Source organism: Carassius gibelio, chromosome B21 (genome assembly GCF_023724105.1).
Source record: "Carassius gibelio isolate Cgi1373 ecotype wild population from Czech Republic chromosome B21, carGib1.2-hapl.c, whole genome shotgun sequence".
In the NCBI taxonomy this organism is placed as follows: Eukaryota; Metazoa; Chordata; class Actinopteri; order Cypriniformes; family Cyprinidae; genus Carassius; species Carassius gibelio.
The window spans coordinates 9,532,418-9,555,913 of record NC_068416.1 but is presented as its reverse complement, the minus strand read 5'-3'; the positions used below and the strand labels follow the sequence as shown (position 1 = coordinate 9,555,913).

Genomic DNA, 23,496 nt, shown 5'->3' with positions numbered 1-23,496 from the left:
GTAACTTATTCTCTATATTGCACATAAAACATTTTAAGTCTCCGAATAATATTTTAAATGGAACTGAATTTAATTAAATCGAATTGAAATACTTGAAACTGACGAGCAGCATTTACCTAGATTAATGATGATGGCACCAACCTCCAATTAAATAAATATGAATTTTATTTTTTTGAAAGGGTTGACAGACACCCCCGTGTGTCATAAATATACTTTTACTACTATTAGCTAAAAAATCTGCAATAGTGTTATAATAGAAAACCACGTCAATGTACAAACATTTTCGAAATGTAAAGTCGCGCCAAAAGACAGTGATGCGCTTCAATTAGGCTTCATTTGCAGCACCTGTGACACACACACGCCCGAAAGGAAACTTTCGACCTTCACCGTTTTTTCCGCTTTTATTCGGAAAGCCGTGAAGTGCTGTATGTGTATTGTTTTTTATTTATTATTTCTTGAAGATGCAGAAAGCCTTGAAGAAGTATTTTGTAAACATGGACGAGTATTTGGCCAGCATCGGGCTTTACCGAAAAATGATGGCCAGAGACGCTTCCTGTCTGTTTCGAGCTGTTTCTGAGCAGGTACATTTTATAGATATATACCTCAAAGTTATCTCAAGCTCTACATTTATCTACGACATTCAGAAGTTGTGAAAGTATGTCTTCTTGAATGTGGTGTATGCTGTAGCATAGCTGGTAAAATTAGTAGCTAGACGACATTTTCATGATTATACCTGTACAGGTGCTTTGATATATGCTGCTAATCTGATGTTTTATTTTGCTATAAGCTTTATTACTCCCAGAATTACCATCAGAGAATAAGGAAAGAGTGTGTCAACTTCATTAAGGCAAACAGATGCAACTTTGAGCCCGTGAGTCAATTCAAATTAGCCTACATTAACAGAAACCTTTTTACAAACTGTCATCAAGTTTAAACATTATAACATGTTGTGTTATGGTTTTACCATGTCTTTCAGTTTGTTCAAGGATCTTTTGAGAAGTATTTGGAACGTTTGGAAGATCCCCAGGTTTGTATTCAGGGTCTTTCATCTAGCTGCTGTCACTAAAATATTAACATATATTGTTTTATTTAATGTTTATTTGTTTGTATCTTAATGTTTAAGCTATTTAATGCTTCAAGAATCAGAATAACTAAGAAATGGTTATCAGACATGTGAATGTCAGTATTGATATTGGTTAACCTTTGTGCAATTGAAAAAGTTTGGTGTTTTTTTTTTTTTTTTTTTTATCCTAAGTCTTTAAGACTTCATATGTGTCTTTTAATTTCTCAAACCCACTAGGAAACCACAGGTCAAGTGGAAATAAAAGCACTGTCTTTACTGTACAGGTATGCTTTGCATCTCTATTACTTCATTCTGGAGCCCTTTTGTGAAAAACTATCAGTCTGTTAAAGTAGCCACACTAGAGGAATAGTTCAGTCAAAAAGTAAACGCATCATTTACTTATTTTCATGTCGTTTTAAACCATACATGTTTTTTTTACCGTGGAACACAATAGTATGATTTCTGAAGGACAATCCTAGCTGTTCTCTTCGATATGCTGTGAGGTATCAAAATGACAAAAAGGAGACTCCAGTGCTGTATCCCAAGTCGCATGATAGGTTTATGTGATAAACAGACCAAAACGGATAAACTTCTCATCCACCAAATGTCTAAAATGGACTACAAAAAGTGTCTTATTTCCAAAGTCAGTAGTGCTACAATAAATATTTTTAGTGAATAATGACTTATGATTTGCTTACCACACAAAGCTCTCATGAGGCATTGAAAGGCATGGAATAAAGTGCTCCAGTTTTGTGGACCGCTTTTATGAGAAATGTATTTTGTCATTTTAGTGCTTGACTGTCCCAGTTCTCATTCACTTTCATTTTATTTAAAAGAAAAACCAGGACATTCTTAAATTCACCTTTTGTGTTCCATGGAAAAGCAGTCAAATGGCTTTAAAATAAAACATGGTAGACTATTCTTTTATCTAATGCAGTACATCTGAACTATACCTGTTTGAATACATTCAGGTTTAAATGTGGATTTTTGGGTCCATGTTCTCATGTGAATAATATTTGGCGCAGGCGGTGCTTTGTCATTTACAGGTATCCAGGTAAGCCACCAACTGAGATTGCAGAGGAGGACAACTTGCCTAAGGTGAGGAATGGGTTAATCTCCATTAGTTTACATTCAAAAGTTCAAGTTCGGTTCTAATTCAATTTCACTATTCTGACCATGAATTAACCACAGTTCCGGTTTGACAGAAATAACTCCGTAAACCCGTAAGCAGTTTATACAGCTGCTTTAGGATTTTTTTTTTTTTTTTTTTTTTTTTGCTTGTTGAACACTATCTGAACATCTATGAAAGATTTGATTACTATGAATTTGAGCTGGAAGTTCTTCCATTAACTCCCGTGAAGCTGGACCCCTGACTCCAGAAGTTACATAGTGGCCATCAAATAAAAGAAGATCTAGTGGAATCCATCAGCTATAGATTTCAGTGCACCAAATGTATTTCAGGATGGTGGGATCAGTTTTAGGTTGGCAGCATTCACAGTCTTCTGTTCTGGTTTCATCCACCAGATCAAGGTTTCCTGGTCCTAGAGAACCCTTAACATTGCACATTTTTGGTGTCTCTTAACTGACACACACATTTGAGGTCTTGCAGTCTTCACTAATGAGCTGATGAGTTGAATCAGGTGTGTTTGAATAGGGAGACATGTCAAATGTGTAGTGTTGGGAGTTCTCCAGGACCAGGGCGTTTAGAGTTTATTTTATTATTTTTTTTCTTTGCTTAAGCATTACTTTGTTACTCAAGTAATGTGTAATTTGTACAGCATTCATTACATTTCCCAGCACATTTCCCATCTTGAGTTCCACCCCACAGATTTTGCTGTGTTGCTCAAACAACGGCCACTATGACATTGTTTACCCCAAGACCTATCCAGTGGATGCGGCAATATGTCAGGGTGAGTTAGCAGCTCCTCGAGCCCAAATCATGTGTATAATGAATTCTGAACTATCCCAAACTTAAACATTTTGTATCTTTATTGTAACATAACAGTACTGGAATGTTGTATGTGCTGCTTTCATTTTTTCAGCGATTTTGTATGAATTGTTGTACACTCGTGTTCTGGGAGTTGAGGAAGAAGAGCTGCAGATGGCGCTGGAGGGATTCAAAGGAGGAGGACGACGATACCGAAACAGCCACTCTATGTGCAGTGATGACGCAGGATATGATATCCCAGAAGACCGTCTTCAGAGGTCTTCTCTTGTTTCCTGTCTTTATTCAGTCTTCTGCATTTTTATTTTTTCTTGCTATCTCTAAAATGTGTCATTTCATCATGGAGAAATGCTGAAAGCTCAGATGCCTTAGGAGTACAGATTGTAAGAAAATTGTTGACCCAAAAGTCAAAATTCTGTCATTTATTCATCCTCATGATGTTCAGACTCACGTAAACACAAAAAGGAGATGTTTAACAAAGTCTTAGCTGTTTTTTTTTACTATACAGTGAAAGTATATAGGAAATGTGTGTCAAGCTCCAAAAATGACAAATAAAAAACGCCTACAGTGGTAGTCTATACAACTTCTGTAACTAATTTACCAGGCGTTTGATTACTTCATGTGAGAAAGTGTGTGTGTTTTTATATATACACACACTCACACACACAAAGTATTACCTTTTTATTCAGTAAAGATTCTTTATATTGATCAAAAGTAAAAGGCTGGCTGTAGGGACTTTTAACACGTTTACAATAAAAAGAAAATCACATTTTAAACTAAATGTAAAATTTTCACATTACTGTTTTTATTGTATTCATCAAATTTTTCTTTGGCATGCGTTCCTGTAGGCTTATTAATCTTGCAGCCACATTCTGGATTAATTGTAGAGTTTTGATAAAACTGGCTGGAAAACCAAGAGAGCATTGCAGTAGTCCAGAACAAGAGCTTGAACAAGCAGATCTGTAGCATGTTTCGAAAGAAAGGAAAATCTGGAAAACAAATCTGCAGGCTGATATTTGATGGTAGTTAAACTTAAATTATTAGTTTGTAGCTTGACAAATTACAGACAGGAGCAAGTAGCTTTTCCAACACTGCTGGTCGCTTTATGCTTTCAATCTTTAGAATTCCATTTGTTCTTTTTTACCAAAGAATGTCAGTTTATGTACTTTGCATGGCTTTGTTCCAGAGAAGAATGGGAGTCGAGTGGTCACAGCCGCTCTGAAGACAAAACCAAAGCTGGAGCTGAGGACCAGAAGGTGACTAAAACCATAATTTAAGAGATTAAGATGTTAAGTTTTCATTAGTATTTGACACTATCTCTCTGCTCCAGGCCACAGAAGGGTCAGGAAAACTGGCTCTGCCGTACAAGGTACTTAAGGCCTTAGAGCCAGAGCTGTACCGCAACGTGGAGTTTGACGTGTGGCAAGACAGCCGCAAAGGTCGGTTTACTTTACCTTGGTTACTTTTTACAAGCCTAAACTAGAAGTATAATATTTGCATAATTTTGAGATGTGCTTTGATAATCCTGTGTTATAGAGCTACAGAAGACTGATTACATGGTGTTTGCTGGCAGACAGTATTTTTTAGGAGATAAGTGTCAGGTGGGACAAAACCTTGCATCAGGTTTAAATGTTAACATGTAGCAAATTGGCATGCTTTATCTTTTTTTTTTTGTCACACCCCTTTTGATAAAATAGACTCTTGTTCTTTTTTTATTTTTTTTATTATAATGAATCCTATTTCTGAAGCATTGAATGTCCCTGCATCCTCTGTAATACTCATGGTTTTGTTTCCCAGGTCCGCTTGGATCCAAAAGGGAAGTACTACAATGCCTTCATTCAAGAAGTAGGGACTCAGACCACTGCGGTGACTGTGTTCATTGAGGAACTTGGGGAAAAGTAAGCCGTGTCCTTCTGTACTTTCTCACAAGAAGATATCCCTGAAAATATTTAAACATCCTCTTTGATGTTTTAGACACCTGGTTCCTTTGACCAATCTGAAGCCAGTGAATCCTGTGCCAGCCTGGAACATCACACCAAGCAGAAAAGGAAATTCATACAACCATCCAGAGCAGTACCCTGGAGAAATAGGTTTGCCTCCTTGACTTCATTTGTATCGGGATATTAGGCTTGAATTTTTCTTTAATTTAGTGGGTGATTACTTGTTTTGTGTAAATAAATGTGTATGTATATAAAACTGCTGAACTTTTAAAATGCTAAAACCTGTTAATCTTAAAATTAACTGCATTTAATTATGCTTGAAATAATGCTTATATTTTTTATAATTTAGACAATGGTCAAATAATGGCCTGTCAAATACTTTGTGCTTCTATAATCTGATCAGCCACAACATTAAAACTACTGACAGGATGGAGTGAATAATATTTGAGTCTATCATTAAAGTGGTACCTGTCAAGAGGTGGGATATATTATGTAGGAAGTAACCAGTCTGCTCTTCAACTTGGTGTTGGAAGCAGAAAATATCTAAGTGGTCTTGAGAAGGGCCGAATAGTGATGGCTAGATTGGGTCAGAGCATCTCCAAAATGGCAAGTCTTGCAAGTCAAATCACCTTTATTTATATAGCGCTTTATACAAAATACATTGCGTCAAAGCAACTGAACTGCATTCATTAGGAAAACAGTGTGTCAATAATGCAAAATGACAGTTAAAGGCTGTTCATCATTGAATGCAGTGATGTCGTCATCTCAGTTCAGTTTAAATTGTGTCTGTGCATACATTTGCTATCAAGTCAACGATATCGCTTTAGATGAAGTGACCCTCTGATCTGGATACAGACTGGATCTGGTGGCTACGGTGACCTCGGAATAAGAGAAAAACAGACTAATATTAGCGTAGACGCCATTCTTCTAATGATGTAGCAAGTACATCAGGTGTTCCTGGTTCCGGTTTACCTAATTAATGCAGCCTAAACATCCTTTAACGGATTTTGATATTAAAAGCATATTAGTGTGTTATGTGTAAGCCAGGTTAAAGAGATGGGTCTTTAATCTAGATTTAAACTGCAAGAGTGTGTCTGCCTCCCAAACAATGTTAGGTAGGTTATTCCAGAGTTTAGGCGCCAAATAGGAAAAGAATCTGCCACCCGCAGTTGATTTTGATATTCTAGGTATTATCAAATTGCCTGAGTTTTGAGAACGCAGCGGACATGGAGGATTATAATGTAACAGGAGCTCATTCAAATACTGAGGAGCTAAACTATTCAGGGCTTTATAAGTAGTGAGCAATATTTTAAAATCTATACGATGTTTGATGGGGAGTCAGTGCAGTGTTGACAGGTCCAGGCTAATATGGTCATACTTCCTGGTTCTAGTAAGAACTCTTGCTGCTGCATTTTGGACTAGGTGTAGTTTGTTTACTAAGTGTGCAGAACAACCACACCATAAAGAATTACAATAATCTAACCTTGAGGTCATAAATGCATGATTAACATTTCTACATTTGACATTGAGAGCATAGGCTGTAATTAAGATATATTTTTACATTTATCTTAATTACATTTACATTTATTCATTTAGCAGAAGCTTTTATCCAAAGAGATTAAAAAAACAAAAAAAAAAGCAATGATATATAAGTGCTATAACAAGTCTCAGTTAGGGTTAACACCGTACACGTAGCATTGGATTTAAAATAATATAATAAATAGAAAACTGATAGAATAAAAAAGAATAGAGCAAGCTAGTTAGAGGTCTTTATATATACACACACACATATATAGAGAGAGAGAGAGAGAGAGAGAGAAAATTGCTAAGTGCTCGGATTGAGTTGGGGAGGTCATTCCACCAAGAGGGAACATTTAATTTAAAAGTCTGTAAAAGTGACTTTGTGCTTCTTTGGGATGGCACCATCAAGCGACTTTCACTTGCAGAATGCAAGCTTCTAGAGGGCACATAAGTCTGAAGTAACAAATTTAGGTAAATGGGTGCAGAGCCAGTGGTAGTTTTGTAGGCAAACATCAATGCCTTGAATTTTATGCGAGCAGCTATTGGAAGCCAGTGCAAATTGATAAACAGAGGTGTGACGTGTATTCTTTTTGGCTCATTAAAAATGAATCTTTCTGCAGCATTCTGAATTAATTGTAAAGGTTTGATAGAATTGGCTGGAAGACCTGCCAAGAGGGCTTTGCAATAGTCCAGCCTGGACAAAACAAGAGCTTGAACAAGGAGTTGTGCAGCATGTTCCGAAAGAAAGGGCTTGATCTTCTTGATGTTGAATAAAGCAAATCTGCAGGATCGGACAGTTTTTGCAATGTGGTTTGAGAAAGTCAGCTGATCATCAATCATAACTCCAAGGCTTCTAGCTGTTTTTGAAGGAGTTATGGTTGATGTGCCTAACTTGATGGTGAAATTGTGATGAAACGATGGGTTTGCTGGAATCACAAGCAGTTCGGTCTTGGCAAGGTTGAGTCGAAGGTGATGGTCCATCATCCAGGAAGAAATGTCTGTAAGACAAGCTGAGATGCGAATAGCTACTGTCGGATCATCAGGATGGTATGAGAGGTAGAGTTGAGTGTCATCAGCATAGCAGTGGTATGAAAAGCCATGTTTCTGAATGACAGAACCTAATGATGCCATGTCGACCGAAAAGAGAAGTGGTCCAAGAACTGAGCCCTGAGGCACCCCAGAAGTTAGATGTTGAGACTTGGACACCTCACCTCTCCAAGATACTTTGAAGGACCTATCTGATAGGTAAGACTCAAACCATTGAAGTGTGATTCCTGAGATGCCATTTGCCAGTAGGGTTGATGGGAGGATCTGGTGGTTAACAATGTCAAAAGCAGCGGACAGATCAAGCAGGATAAGTACTGAAGATTTGGTTTCTGCTCTTGCCAGTCTTAGAGCTTCAACAACTGAGAGCAAGGCCGTCTCAGTTGAATGTCCACTTCTGAAGCCAGATTGAGATTGTTGTGTGTGAGAAATGTAGAGACTTCTTTGAACACCGCTCGTTCAAGTGTTTTTGCAATGAAAGGAAGAAGGGAAACTGGTCTGTAGTTATCTAAAAGAGATGGGCTGAGGTTGGGTTGGGTTTCTTAAGTAGTGGAGTTATACGTGCCTGTCTAAATGATGAGGGGAAAACACCAGTGTGGAGGGAAGTGTTGATGTGAGTGAGTGCAGGTACAACTGCAGGAGAAATGCCTTGAAGGAGATGAGATTGAATAGGATCAAGCGGGCAATTAGTAGGGTGATTAGAAATACGTTTTTAGACTTCTGCCTCAGAGTGAAGAGAAGGATGTAAATGAGTGTAAGTTTGCTGGTGATATGAGCTTGACTGATTGTGGTGTGGAAAACTGTGCACTGTTTAATTTTATTAATGAAAAACGTAAAGTCGTCAGCTATTAGAGATGAAGCAGGAGGGCGAGGACAAAGAAGTGAAGAAAATGTTTTAAAAAGCATGCAAGAGTTAGATGAATTGTTAATTTTGTTACGGTAGTATGTCATTTTAGCTGTGGAGACATTAACAGAGAAATAAGATAGGAGTGACTGATACACAATAAGGTCTGTTGTATTTTTTGGACTTGCGCCACACCCTTTCAGCAGCTCTAAGCTTAGAACGGTGTTCGCGTAGAACAGATAACCAAGGGGCAGAAGGGGTGTTACGGGCTGGTCTGGAAGATAAGGGGCAAACAGTGTTTAAACAAGATGTAAGAGTGGAGCAGAAAGTATCAGTAGCACTGTTCGCGTCCAAAGATGCAAACAGTTTAGGGGAAGGAAGTGAAGATGAAACCATTGCAGATAGCCGGGAGGGTGAAAGTGTGCGTAGGTTACGTCGAAAGATGACATGTGGAGGGGTAAGTGATATGTCGGGGACCATGTTGAGGTTAAGAGTGAGGAGGAAGTGATCCGACGTGTGCATTGGAGTAACCAGAACATGATCAGTAGAGCGGTGTCGTGTATAAATAAGGTCCAGTTGGTTGCCTGATTTGTGAGTAGCAGTAGTTGACACTCAGTTGAGATCAAAAGGGGCAAGCAGAGAGTGGAAATCAGCAAACAGAGGTTTATCTAGATGGATGTTGAAATCTCCAAGCATTACTAGGGGAGTACCATCCTCAGGAAAGGTTGAGAGCAACACATCTAATTCATCCAAAAAGTTACCCAGTGGTCCTGTCGATAGACAACTACAACATGTATTTTAAAAGGGTAGGTAACAGTAACTGAATGAGATTCAAAGCAGCTATTGATACCCAAAGATGGTAATGGATTAAATTTCCAATCATTAGAGATGAGCAGACCAGTACCTCCACCTCTTCCAGTCAAACGGGGGGAGTGGGAAAATTAGACATTATTGGAGAGTGCTGCAGGTGTAGCAGTGTCCTCTGGTTTGATCCAGGTCTCTATTAGGGCCATGAGATGAAGCTTTGAATGACTAATAATAGAAGTAATGAAATCGCCTTTGTTTACAGCAGACTGGCAATTCCAGAGAACAATAGAAAAAGAAAGTAGTGTATTATCAGATATAGGTGTGTGCAGGTTGTTAAGATTGTGCTGTCTACATTGTGTGATGTGTGGTTTGCTAGTGGTAGGGATCTGGAAACACATAGTATGATTTGGTTCTAAACAAAAAACAACTGAAACAGAAATGAAACAAGGAAAAAGAAAAAAGATTAATCAAAACAATACTTATATTCCCTGCCGGTGTCCCTGCCCGGTGGAGTCGCACAGTAGAGTCGATGGTCTTTACACTCTTCGGTCTTCACACAAGGAGTGCTTAACTGGAGGGCTACCGCGACCGTGGTATACTAATCTTTTTTTTTTTTACCCGACAAAATGGAAATTGAATTCAGCTGAACGCACTTTACTGTTTATCACAACAAAGGACTAAGCAAGCACACAACACTGACAATGTATGCGATAGAGATGGAATGGCAAGTAAGGACAAGCCAGCATCAGGGCCATGACTGCCCAAAGCTCATTAAAGCAGAGACCAGCAGAAGTTACTATAGCTCAAAACTGGAAATGGAAATTTATTGCCAGCCATGATAGAGAGGTCTCCAAGCACACAGTACAAGTTTGCTGCATATAGGTCTGTGTAGCCGCTGACCGATTGGAGTGCCCATGATGACCTCTGTCAACCACCGAAGGCACCTACAAATGGACACATGAGCATCATAACTGGACTACAGTGCAGTGGAGGAGGGTTTCCTGGTCTGATGAATCATGCTTTGATTTAGAACAGACGGACAGCTGGGTGTGTATATCTTGCCTTATGGAAAAAGGTAGGCTGGTGGAGGCAGTGCTACTCTCTGTACCGTGTTCTGTTGGGAATCCTTGGGTCCTTACATTCACCTGGATGTTACTTTGACATTTACCACCTTCCTAAAGATTGTTGCAGACCATGTTCACTCCGTCATGGCAATTGTTTTTCTTGGAAGCATTAGCCTCTTTCAGCAGGATGATACACCTTGCCCCACTGCAAAATTTTCCAAGATCTCAGTTCCTGGGCCAACAAAGCTGATCCCATGGAGACCCACCTCAAAATTTGCAGGGAATGAAGGATCAGCTACAAATGTTTTGGTGCTACAAGATATGTTCAGAGGTCTTGTAGAGTAAATTCTAGGGGTGTAACGGTACGTGTGTTCGTACCGGACCATTTTGGTACAGGGCTTTCGGTTCGGTGCATGTGTGTACCGAATGACGGAATGCAATATTTTGTGCGCGGAAAATTAGTATATTTTCGTGTTTCCAAACGAACATATTAAGTGGCGGAAGTCTCCACGTTCAGCGCAAATCCCACCCTGCAGCTGATTCTAAGGCCGGCGACACACTGGATGCGTGGCGCAAGCATCTCAGTTGCGTGCGGCTCCCATGTTAACAGGGTAGAGCTTGCAGGCTGCCTGCGTTGAGACGCACATGCGCGGAAAACGCATGCATTCTAGAAATAGAACCAACGCCTATTTTTCACGCGACACGCAAGCGTGTTGGAAGCGTTTCCAGGCAAAATAGAATAGGAAAATATGTTTGTCATTTTGTACACAAATGCATATTAATTCATGACACGTTGATGTTTGAAAGTCTATACGTTGATATAAATTCAGATATAAATGTAAGTAATAAAAATAAATAATTATCGATTTTCAAATATTGTACCTGTCAAACATACGTAGTCTATTTTGCTGTCAATACTGTTGACGGTGTCCTTTATCAGTAGGCTTTATATTTATGCTCAACATGAAGTATAGATATTGTTGTCATGAAGACAAGATCCTGGTCTGTCGGCTGTCTCCCTGTTACCTACAGCAGCAGGCACGTCACTGTCCTGATGAAGCAGGCCTACAAGCTGCGATTGGTAATGCTGCACTGTAATCATAGTTATTTATTTATATTTTATTATATGATATTGGTTTGAGACTGAGAGTATTTTATTTAGTGGAGAACTTTGCAGCAGTATTTTATTTCTTATTCTTTTTTTTTATTTTACATATATTTTATTTAAAAGTATTAACAAAAGTGTATAGTAATAACCTGCAGTTTAATGTTTGCATTTCTTTCCCTTACTGTACCGAAAATGAACCGAACCGTAACTTTAAAATCGAGGTATGTACCGAACTGTGATTTTTGCGTATCGTTACACCCCTAATAAATGCATTGAGTGTTTGGCAGCATAAGTTTCTACAGAATGTTAGGCAGGTGGTTTTAATGTTGTTGCTGCTCAGTGTGGAGATCTGTTAGTTGTAAGTACTGGAGTTATCAGCAGGGTACATGAACCGATCAAATTGCATATTTCTGGGTCATGAAAATTTTCCTCTTTAAAGACCCAGAGCTACGCGGACGGCGACGGTACTTCAGGAAACCTCGTGGTAAGGAGATGTTGATGACAGTGTCTTTCAGTCATCCTCAACCTGGCTTACCTCCCCGTCTGCAGCCTGGGCCAGGAAACATTCATCATGTCCGTTCTCCAGGGGTACACGGTCCCGCTCCACCTCCTGCAGGTCTGGCCTATGAACACTACCGACCCCACCATCCACCTAGACCACCACGTGGCTACGCCCCACCCAGGTTAGACCCACAATACTTTACAGATGTTTATTCATTAATGTGTCATCTTGTAATTATTAATTTTTATTTAAAACATTTTTGGGGTGGTGTTTTAACAACTTTTGGTCAGAAGTTCGACCCGATTCCTGAACAGGCACCATCTTATTGGACCAGATCTAGCCTATTATCCCAGTCCCAGCAAGCGCTGCTACCAGAGTTTTGATAACTACTCGTTCAGGTCCCGGTAAGAAAACATTTAGTTTAACATCTACATCGGAAATGGATAATGCTAGGTGAACTATAATTTGCAAGGTTGGGCAAAACATTGCATTTATACAAAATGACTAGCCTCAACATTTTCAACATTACAGCTTTGTGTAAAATTGTTTTCTGTGTGAATCCATTGCATCGTCTTCAATATCGCAGGATATTTCAGTTGAATCTTTTGTTTTCTCAGCAAACCTTTTATATTCAGCTGCTGTCAAAGTGAGTTAAGTTGTGTATGTATAGGAGTCGGCGGCGGCAAATGCACTCTCTGAATAAAGAGTTTCTGAGCTGTGTTCCTGAGCCAGGAGAAGAAACCCAAGACATAGAGGGAAGTATCACCTTCTATGAAATTGAGGAGACTGATGAGAGTGCCTTCTCGCCAATATCAGTGAGACCTCCATTTCTACTTCAGTAAAAGTTGGGAGCTGTAAGGCCTGTTCACACCAACAACCAAGAAAGCTACGTATATTAGCATCTGCAGTAGGGCTGTCAAAAAAAAAAAGAAAATCAAATTTCAAAAAATGAGAACGCCAATGTGGAGAAGACCTCAAAACTGAAACAAAGCCGTTCACGGAGAATGCATGTTTCACACATTTTCGAGAGGGATACCGTTTAATTCGCGTCTTGCACAAGAGAGCCGCATGTTTAGAAAGCCATGTAAAATTAATGTAAGTTCAACTTTTTAAAAACGTATCTCAACTTTATGGTGGGTTTTTGTTCCCAATCCCACTGCATCTCATGTTTTTAAATAAATAAAAATTCTGTATGGCTTTCCGCCCTTTTGTATTTAACTATGCATGTATACATGATGCTGTTTTGTTTATAGTGGTTTAAGCAACTTAATTATAATTGGTTTATAAACATTTAAAATATTATGTATTTTTTGAGTCATGTTTTCTTATGCTATAATATTTTGCTAGATGCACGCACTCTTGTGGCCTCAGGAGAGAAGCTTTTTCAGCTATTTTGACAGCCCTAGTCTGCACCAATGCACGAAACCATTATATGGTATTTCAAGCAGCATATGCCATGCTGCATTAAATGCTCAAGCTCTTTAAAGTCAGGTGGATTCCCTATTCACATAAGATTAGGACCATCATTAAAACTTACTGTAGTTAAATATAGTTTTGTCCTTGGTGTGAAAAGGTCTTTTAGGCTTTGACACTATGGTCACTGTTCTGTCTGTCTCATGATGTGTATCTGAAGGGTCAAGCAGTCTCTAGCCCCATGGTTCCAGGGGCCACTGCTTACTGGGTGCCAAGAGTTCCCAGTCCAATTCCTCCCTCAGGCAAACAGCCCATGACATCATCAGAGGAGGACCCTGATGAGAGGAGTAATGCTGGTGACCAAGGTACAGCCAAAATGTTCCATGGCTCTGTGTCAAAACAGAATGAGCTGTCAGCTACCCACATGGTCCTTTTCTATATCAGGAGTTCTTAAATTGGGCTCCATGGACACTTGTGGGGGTCAGTAAAACTATTTTAGTGCCTAATGATTTGGTAAACATAGACCGAATCACAGAATTCAGTCAAACATTTAAATAAAAGTATATTAAAGCATGTAATCTAATTTAAATTTGGGATTAATTCAAATCACAATATGGACTTCTGTCTGTGAATGTTAAAGACTGCTTTGTAAATATAAAGTCTTCATGTAAATAAATGGCAGTTTTAACTACTACACAAACTCGAGCACAGTTTGGTTTTCATTTGATTTACCTTTAGTTTATTTTTATGATTTATGCTTCTGTTTGATTATCACTAGGGTTGTGCCAATAGACAATAGTATCATGTATCGATGATGGTCAGAGATATCGACGATAGCAGATGTCTCTGTCGATAGTCAAGACAATATTAAATTAAATTCATGCATTTAGCAGACGCTTTTATCCAAAGTGACTTACAGTCCATGCAGTTTTTATCTAACATGTGTTCACATTAGGCTCATTCTCCTATTAATGTATTAAATTATAATTATGATTATTATTATTTTTATTGGGCAGTCTATTATAATTCAGGAATCAAACTGCCCAGCTATTTCACTTAAGCACCGCATTTCAAACACGCACGTTGGCCACAGCAACTCATTCTTGTTTCTGTGGCAGTGTGTCAGTCTCGTCATGAGGCGCACGGTCCAGAGCCTTGTATCACTGATGCATCAGTTCAATTCAACTTTACTCCAAATATGAACTTACCTGTTTTGAATACTTTCTATTTAACATGTTCGATTATATCCAATACTAGTGTTAAACTGTTGGACTTTAAATATACTATTGATTTTCACCATTGACTTATTTTGCAGAACATTTATACTGATAACTTTCATGCGCAGATCCGGCAAATTTGTCAAAGGATGTGTGGTATGACGGTTGCGTCCAACTATATATGAACTAGTTGTTTTAAATGCAGTATTTTTATATTTAAAGTTTGTTTGAAAGTATATTTTAATTCAGATTATTGGTGATTCCATAGGCTCTCTCTCTCGTGCACCTGTGCGGTTTAAAACGGCAAATAGTTATGCTATGACAAGAACAAAGTCTTTCTCTTACTCCACCCATGCACGATAATAATAATGTATCGTCGATCTCTCGGGCTGACGATAAGATGATTTGAAAAATGACCACATTGCCCAACACCAATTACCACCAGTTTTTGTAATGTGTACATGCATCCAGAAAAATTAAGACTGACGCAGATTTCAAAGTAAATTAATTAAAAGGAAAAGTGCTAAATTTGAATAACAATAAAAAAAAAAAAGAGAATTTGAGGGGGAAATAGCAAACTGATTTCATAGGGACCTAAAAATGTAGTTCTTGTTAAATTTCTAAGAAATTGATTAATTGAAATTGATTACTACGGATTAATTTGACCATTAAAAAAAAACTCTACAGAAATATTAAAAGTTGGAGTACAAATTGTAGTGAGAATTTGGCATTTATATACATCTGGTAAATACTTATGGTAATGATTTGCACATAAAAACCACCAATTCAATGCAAATACAAAGCAGCAGATTTTTATTTTTTTTACATTTAAACTGAAAAAGGGAAGTAGGCAGCTCACCAGGCTTTGACACAGCCCATATGTGATATGATGTATCGTGGTTAATTTTAACTGTTTGTCCTGACTAGGTGAATACTCTGAGGAGTACATCTACTCTGCTGCAGGTTAGTTCATGAACCGCTACATTGTTAGTGAAATTTCAGCTTTATACTGTGTGTGTGTATTTATACTGTACTTTATACATTTATGTGATATCCTGTGTGCACTGCCATTAAAAACATTTATTTGTATTGCAGAGGCAGGATATCAGAGTCCATCGGTGTATGCTGCTGCAGCAGAGTCTACCACCAATCTGGTACTGTCTTCCAAACCTCTTCATTTGTCAAAAATGTCCACCAAAATGCTAATACAGTAGCTGACAAGAGTTCCAGTGGGAGAACATGGAGATGTGCTCTGACAGTTCTGCACAAGCTCTCCTAAACCAACTCCTATCTTTCCCTTTACTTGAGAATACAGAAAATGTCACTACACTCATTAAATGAGTGTTTGTGGAAAAGTTTAAAAGTACTTTGATAATAAATAGAGATTGCTAATCCGATTGAATTTTGACATGTTTTCCAGACCATTCAGGAGGGAGGTTCTCGTGCCGGGTCCCCACAAGAGGGTGTCGCCACCTACAGTTACTCACAACAGGCATGCATTGTTCACCGCATTCATAAATGTGTTGTGCAGTTTTGCCCTGCCTTGGATGGGACATGTGTAACTCAATCTTTCAGGTGGTTGTGAAGTCGTCTGTCCTCTCCTCTTCTCAACCAATCAACTCTGCTCCGGCTGCAATCTTCACATCAAACTCTTCCTCTTCATCCACTGGGAGCTCCCAGACACCGCCGAACCCACTGCAGCCCAACACCATTTTAACACCTGGACAGCCTCCACCCCAGAATGTTTTGGGCAGGCCTGGTATACATTTATGGCTTTTTAAATGAATCTAATGATTGTCATGCATGCACAGTTATCAAATACTAGTGTTAGCAAAGGAGATGACTCAAAACACACTTCCTCATTAGTTGTTGTGTAGTTGTATCCATGCTGTTTTTCCTGAGCAGTTCCGTGGTTTGTCAATGAGTTGGGAGAACCAGTCGCCATGGCGCCGCCTCCACCCTACTCCTATGACCCCAATGGCAGTGACCTTCCAAGAGGTTAGAGGGAACCACCTCATTGTCTTATATTTGTTCATAATATGTTCTGCATATTTGTTTTTGTAAAAAAAAAATATTCTCTCCACAGATTGCAAAGTGCTCCAGTACTACTATAATTTGGGGGTTCAGGTAAGTGGATCTTTTAGTTCTGATCGGGTAAAAAAAAAAAAAATTGTAATGCCCATCTATAACTATTTAATGAACACCATGAAAAAAAATAATAATCAGAATTTAGATATACTGTAAATGGTAAATTTTTACCCTGAATTTAACCTCTATTAGAATTAGCCTTTCTGCTGAGACTTAAATGTAAACTCCCACTCCTGTGATTGGCTAACATATTTACATATGAAATGAGATGAACTAATCAGGAAAAGTGTTGATCATAGCATTGTATTTAGATACTAATACTGCTACTCCAGGTCGCAGCGCTGTACTATAGCCAAACAGTCATGGCTGCTGAGCATATGGTGCAATGATTGAATACTTTCATCGTAATTAACGCGATAAATATGATGTAAATGAAAGACTGGTTAAGCAATGTAAACTGTCATTGGCTAAATTCACTTCGACACCTGGTTTCAAATGGAATTAAATAATTCTGAATGAATGTACATACTACTTACATGTATGCTAAATGTGTTCATTGATGTGCATTTACAGTATATGTCACAAGCTTTAATATTGGATTTGATATTTTGACATGCACACTACGTGAATATAAAGAGTTTGCACATACTGTTCTCCTACCATCGGTTCATTATTACGAAGAGCATGCTTATTGATCTTTTTTGAGTCCTAATTAGGAGACCACAAGCACGTAAAGCTTTGTGCCGTGCTGCTTTTATTTATCAACAGTGTTGGGGGTAACGAGTTACAAAGTAACGGATTACAGTAACTAGATTACTTTTTTGGGTAACGAAGTAAAGTAATGCATTACTCTAATAATATTGGTAACTACACTACTTTACTAGACTATAGGAACGCACTTTCCTGTGTTACACATGCCGTGTTTTCCGGTGTGTAAAGATCTGGGCCGGGTTTCCCAATAACAATTGTTCTTAGTGCTTAAGAGTGTTTTCTATGAGTAATTTTACGGTCGCTCATTATTGTTTGACGTGCATTTCCCAACATTGCACGTTAAGCAATCGCACAGCTGTGCTTCAAGTGCTATGTAGGACTCCCTCTCCGTTTGTCAAGTGCTGAAATGTCATCTTATAGAGGGTTTCATCGGGCGCACGCGCCTGGCCCTAAGTTAACTTCCGGTCTGTGTTGTGTATATTGGTCTGGCTGCGGTGCCTTCTACAAACGCAATTTAAGTCAGGGTGATGAGTAGACTGAAGTTGGGGCTCAGGTGGTTGTGATGTGGGATATTTCCCATACATCATTGGGGACTCGCCACGATTTTTAAACTAAACTATTTTCCAAAAGGCATTGTTGAATAAACATGAGCACGTACTACACGTTTAATAATAATAATAATAATAATAATAATTCCTTACATTTGTTTAAATATCAAAATGTGACACAGGTGTTTTTATATCACTGTATTTCTGAAGGAAGACTTGCATGTTATATGCCTGATAAAGCAGTGTTTGTAAGCTCAGCGCTGCTTTGTTTCCACCTGTTGTTGGGGAAACCTCTTTCTCGTGCTTTTTAAAGCATCTTCTGCTTAACATTTCTTCCATGTTTTATATTTAATAGTAAAACCCATTTGTTTACCAAAAAATAAAGTTAGCTTAATTTTCAATATTTAAAAGAAAATCTAAATGAATGTTTTATTTCTTCATTTGATAACCAGAAAAATGTAAATACACAACATATTTCTGAGGGGAAAAAAATTTCATAAGGCTATTTTAAGTTTTAAGTCGTTTTTATGCATTTAAATTACATATGCTAAAAAAAAAAAATCAAACATATAGTGAAGGAAAAAATAAAACATTTCATAGGGCCCTAAACCTGTACTTTTTTTTTTTTTTACTTTTAATAAATTGCTGTGAAAATGTGTTATGATTTAAATTAATTAGACATGCTTTTTGATTAATACAAATAAATTTAACCATTAAAAATGAATTGAGAAAAAAATGAAACAGAAAAAAATCCCTAAAATTTAAAAAAGTTACTTTTTAAATGCAGTAACTAGTAAAGTAATCTCATTACAATTTACAGAAGTAACTAGTAGCTAATTAAATTTGAGTAACTACCCCAACACTGTTTATCAAGCAGTAAAATCGCCCATTCTTATAGTCAAAACAAGCCCTCTTTGGATGAAAGTATGAAGTGAGGACTTATGGGACATTGTTCTGAACCGCTTCACAGACAATGAATGAAAGGAGTAGCATGAGTCATTTACAGTGAGACAAAACTTCACTATACTATTCATTATACAAAAACAAGGGCTTGTTCCATGCATCATACATTACACCATTTCTATATCATTGCACATGTGCAGTACTTTCTAGTTTTGGTTTTGAATCCAGTCAAGTTTTTACATGTCATCCTGATCCGATTAGAAAAGTTCTACACCACCCCGTCCGAACCAATCAGTTTTATTCAGATCGAGCTCAACTGGAACAAAGGCGTTCACATTTACTTTCAATCCGATTGAACGATTAATCTGATGTTGTTTGTAAACGTAGCCACTGATTAGAATGGGAGTTTTGGTTAAAATGCAGAAATCAAATCACTGTTCTTTTAATTTAATTTACTTTGTATCGATCCAGCGATTTTATAAGTCTTTGATCGGTTTCTGTATTCAAAAAATTATAATCTAGAAAAGTTTTTCACGTTGCTATCAGGATCAAGAGTGTTTGAATTGTGAAGTTGATTCAATCACTAGCTTGATCACCAATGCATAAACAGAAGTGAATCACTTTGTGATGGTGTTTGTGCATGAGGCCTTACATTCAAACCCAATTCCAAAAAAGTTGGGACACTGTACAAATTGTCAGTAAAAAAGGAATAGAATAATTTGCAAATCTCAAACGTATATTTTATTAAAAATAGAATATAGATAACATAGGGCGCAAATTAGAAATGTTTGGTGAGAAAATGTGCACGATAACATTAAGCAAATCTCTTCGCCATCGTCACTCTTTATTATTAAGCAGGAGTTTACGTACAGTTAATGCATGTGCGTGGGCTCGTTGTGGTGTGTGTGTGTGTGTGTGACTGACAGACAGCCTCCGCGGCATGCATGAGTTCACGCAGATCTCACGGACAAACGTCTTAATATGATCGCACATTAGAAATGTTTGGCGAGATTAAATGTGCACGACAACATAATTAAGCAAAAATACATAGTACATAATTTTTTTCCCAGCAGAACCGATAGCGTCAGATCTTACTGATACTACGGTCTTTCATAATTTAGCCCCGGGGTCAGTTTAATACCTGGTTTCGGTACCCATCCCTACCACTGAATTAGTCTTTCCTCTCTTATGAACCATTTCGGCGCTCATTTTGTAGCTAAAATTTGCCGCGTTGGAGATCAGCCTACTACTGCTGTGCTGAGCACTGGTTGCGTGACTCTGTGGTGTACGTCATCACGAAAGTAGCCAATGGTGTTCTGCTCTTTCTGACGGCTACGCGCCGTCAGTGACAAATGCTGTTATGTATATTATTACTATAATATATTATTATATCGAAATATCAAAAATGTGTTTAATAATCATATCACCATTATTGAAAAAAAATATCCCGATTGTCAAGAGCTTGTCATTGAGATAATTACCGTATATTGGGTAGGTCAAAAAAGAAACCATATCTAAACATGATCCAGAAGCACAGGTGTTTTCTCTGGGCCAAGGCTCATTTAAAATGGACTGTGGCAAAGTGGAAACTGTTTTGTGGTCAGACAAATCAAAATTTGAAGTTCTTTTTGGAAAACTGGGACACCATATCATCCCGGACTAAAGAGTACAAGAACAACCCAAGTTGTTATCAGCGCTCCGTTCAGAAGCCTGCACCTCTGATGGTATGGGGTCGCATGAGTGCATGTGGCATGGGCAGCTTACCCATCTGGAAAGGCACCATCAATGCTGAAAGGTATATCAAAGTTCTAGAATTCTAGTCTTTCAGGGAAGACCTTGCATTTTCCAACATGACAATGCCAGACCACATACTCCATCAATTACAACATCATGGCTGCATAGAAGTATCTGGTTACTGAAATGGCCAGGCCGCAGTCCAGATCTTTCACCCATAGAAAACATTTGGCACATCATAAAGAGGAAGATGCGACAAAAAAGACCTAAGACAGTTGAGCAACTAGAAGCCTGTATTAGACAAGAATGGAACAACATTCCTATTCCTATACTTGAGCAACTTGTCTCCTCAGTCTCCAAACGTTTGCAGACCGTTATAAAAAGAAGAGAGGATGCCACACTTTTTTGAAATGTTGATGCAATGAAATTTAAAATCTACCCCCCCCCCTCTTAAAATTATACATTTTTTCAGTTTAAACACTTGATGTCATCTATGTTGTATTCTGAATAAAATATTGAAATTTGAAACTTCCACATCATTGCATTCTGTTTTTATTCACAATTTGTACAGTGGCCCAACTTTTTTGGAATCGGGTTTGTATTACAGGTCAAATAATAAAATAACAATAACAGTTGTCAGATGAAACCAAATAATGTCGCTTACTGTCCTGAATGTACTTGTATACATGTGACATACTAAGATTTTTGTATTCGTTCCAGTGGTATCAGCAGAGTTACTGGAACTCTATGGTGCACATGCAGCAGGTGTATCCACAGCAGGTCGCAGAGGCTCAGTTCCAGCCGTACCAGAGCACCGTTCCCACTGCTGACCACACAGTTCCCCAGGCCTACCATGATCCTGGCCGCATGTGCCCACATCCACAAGGAGATGTGGCCAGCAATGGTAAGGCATCATTACTGCAGACCTCCAAATTCTCAGCTGTCATGTTCATCTTGAGCTTATCATACATCTACTCTTAGAAGACCAAAATGTTATCTTAGATGGACCGATTAAGAGCTTGTCATTGAGGAAATTACTGTATATTGGGCAGGAAATCCAAATGTTCACCTGTCTTTGTGTGTGTGTGCGTGTATGAATGTTCTTTTTAGGAATGTCATCTGACCCCTTTGTAGTTGTAAGTCTTATTTTGCCCTCTTGAAGAGTTTCATAGTTTATCAATACCGGATTATGATCGGTCTCGTCTGGTATCTGGTAAAAATGCCACTATCATAAGTGTTTGTGTGGAAGCTATTAGCGTAGGAAACAGGAGGTGCCTTTAGAAAACGGTCTAATAATGCTTTTAATGGATTTTCGTCTGTGGAATATGCAACTTCCGGTATTCTGCCAGTATTCTCGATTGTATGTTGCCCATGCTGATTTAGTTTATAATAGAGCACTTAAATTGAATCAAGGAATCATGAAACATTTCAAATGCTCATGTAAGTAATGTATATAAATGTGCAATTATTAGACTAATGGCTTAAATGAATGACTGCTAGTAGTCAGGGCAGCCCTAGTACACGCTCACACATGCCCTCCTCTCCTCAGGCACCCCTCTGGCCATGGAGAGCCCTTCAGCGGTGGTCCCTGGGACGGTGTACTACCCCCTGGTGCAGGAGCAGTGCGGTCAGCAGCCCCTTCACCCCTCCTATGATCCCTACATGCCTGTGCTCTCCACAACATACCACTACCTCACACCCTGGACTCCCGGTGCCGGCCCACACCCCCGCATCCACCATGCCACATACTGCCCCTCGTCCTCTCACCCCCCAGTCAACTACATCACCACCCCCACCCACACCACCCACCTGCCACACTCACAGTTTGTCTAAGTCTTGTTTACCACCAGAAATGTTCCTGTTTATGTTCAGTTGTTAGTTCTGTATTGTTTTCACAGACGAATGGTTATTCAGAGATCCTGCAGTGTTACTTAGCACTTAAACTGAAAGGCAGGACAGAGTACGTGTGCTTTTACCACCTCGCACATTTGCCCCCTCCAATTTAATAAGCGCATATTGGATTTTTTTTCCCTAATAATTTGAGGATTTTAAAAGGTGACATGATTCTAAATGTAATTAGAGTTCCCTTCTCATTTCCTTTTACAAATGTTTGCACACTTCCAGAATGTAGTCGTTTAGCAACACACCAGGAGTTCAAGCCTTAGGAAACCATTGTCTGTTGTTTTTCTATGTCAAAAAAAATCACTTATTATAGCTGCACAAATAAAAAAAATTAACCAAATCAAGTTGTTTCCAAATCTATTTTAAGGTTACAAGCTGAAACGTATTTATATGAGAGAAATTAACTTTCTATTTAAAGCGTCCTGAAGAAAATTATATTATAAGTAGTTGCTGAGAGAAGAGGAGTAATGATGCTGAAAATTCAGCTTTGACCACAGGATTCAATTTAATTTTACAATATGAAAATAGAGAAGCGATTTTAAATTTTGAGGTAATATTGTGTGATATTACAGTTTTTGCTCAAAATGAATGCAGCCTTGCTGAACGTATGAGACTTGACCATTCAGAAGTCTGGAGACTATGTAGGTGTTTGTGTGTATAAATGTGAATCTTTACAACTACATTAAGCAGTTAATTATTTGCAATTATTTGACTTTGTAATTAATAATTAGATGGACTGGTTACAATTTTTCTGGATAATCATGCAGCTGCTTGGCAACTTGGTGAATGATTCTCACATTTTCACAATCTGATCTTTGAAACTGCCCATTTTACTTGAAAATATCCATTTCCACATAAAAGAGGATATTAACACTAGGAACACTGTGTAACTGTAATTGGGTTTTATTTCCGAAGACAGGCCAGATTAGTTCACCCCTTCTCCTTGCTTATGCATTAGATGGATCGATAGATAACAAGCTAGATCTGAGCTAAGCTGTAAGTTTTTAGTTAATGACTAATGGAAAAACACAAAAATGTTTAACCGATTTTTAACTTCCGCAATATGTGGAGAAACTTCTTAAATGGCTTTATCCTCCATTTATTTAAAACATTTTAATCTCAGTGCATCTCACTAGCAATTA

General features: G+C 38.3%; 1 protein-coding gene across 6 annotated transcripts; it reads left to right on the top strand.

Moving 5' to 3' along the window:
- The first annotated feature begins 324 nt into the window (after positions 1-324).
- On the top strand, positions 325-22,694 carry alg13 (ALG13 UDP-N-acetylglucosaminyltransferase subunit). 6 transcript variants are annotated; one of them, XM_052587398.1, is made up of 25 exons: positions 325-581; positions 788-871; positions 977-1,027; positions 1,301-1,347; positions 2,089-2,161; positions 2,892-2,973; positions 3,106-3,268; positions 4,195-4,264; positions 4,339-4,447; positions 4,545-4,609; positions 4,806-4,906; positions 4,983-5,098; positions 11,776-11,820; positions 11,923-12,019; positions 12,153-12,242; positions 12,509-12,653; positions 13,472-13,616; positions 15,396-15,431; positions 15,564-15,622; positions 15,889-15,960; positions 16,044-16,227; positions 16,374-16,466; positions 16,555-16,595; positions 21,173-21,356; positions 22,002-22,694. In XM_052587398.1, exons 1-25 carry the CDS (start codon positions 462-464, stop codon positions 22,283-22,285), a joined length of 2,556 nt encoding a protein of 851 aa, XP_052443358.1. In that variant the 5' UTR covers positions 325-461; the 3' UTR covers positions 22,286-22,694. The 6 variants fall into 6 exon arrangements, with proteins under 6 accessions (XP_052443358.1, XP_052443357.1, XP_052443356.1 ...); XM_052587397.1 differs by having other exon boundaries at positions 12,132-12,242; XM_052587396.1 differs by having other exon boundaries at positions 12,129-12,242.
- Positions 22,695-23,496: the final 802 nt, after the last annotated feature.

Excerpts from the sequence above, each read along its gene's own strand:
- alg13 (XM_052587393.1), top strand. The coding sequence starts at position 462 with ATGCAGAAAGCCTTGAAGAAGTATTTTGTAAACATGGACGAGTATTTG. Across the intron at positions 2,974-3,105 it reads GGATGCGGCAATATGTCAGG|CGATTTTGTATGAATTGTTG; the intron begins GTGAGTTAGCAG and ends TCATTTTTTCAG. Across the intron at positions 16,596-21,172 it reads ACTATAATTTGGGGGTTCAG|TGGTATCAGCAGAGTTACTG; the intron begins GTAAGTGGATCT and ends TATTCGTTCCAG.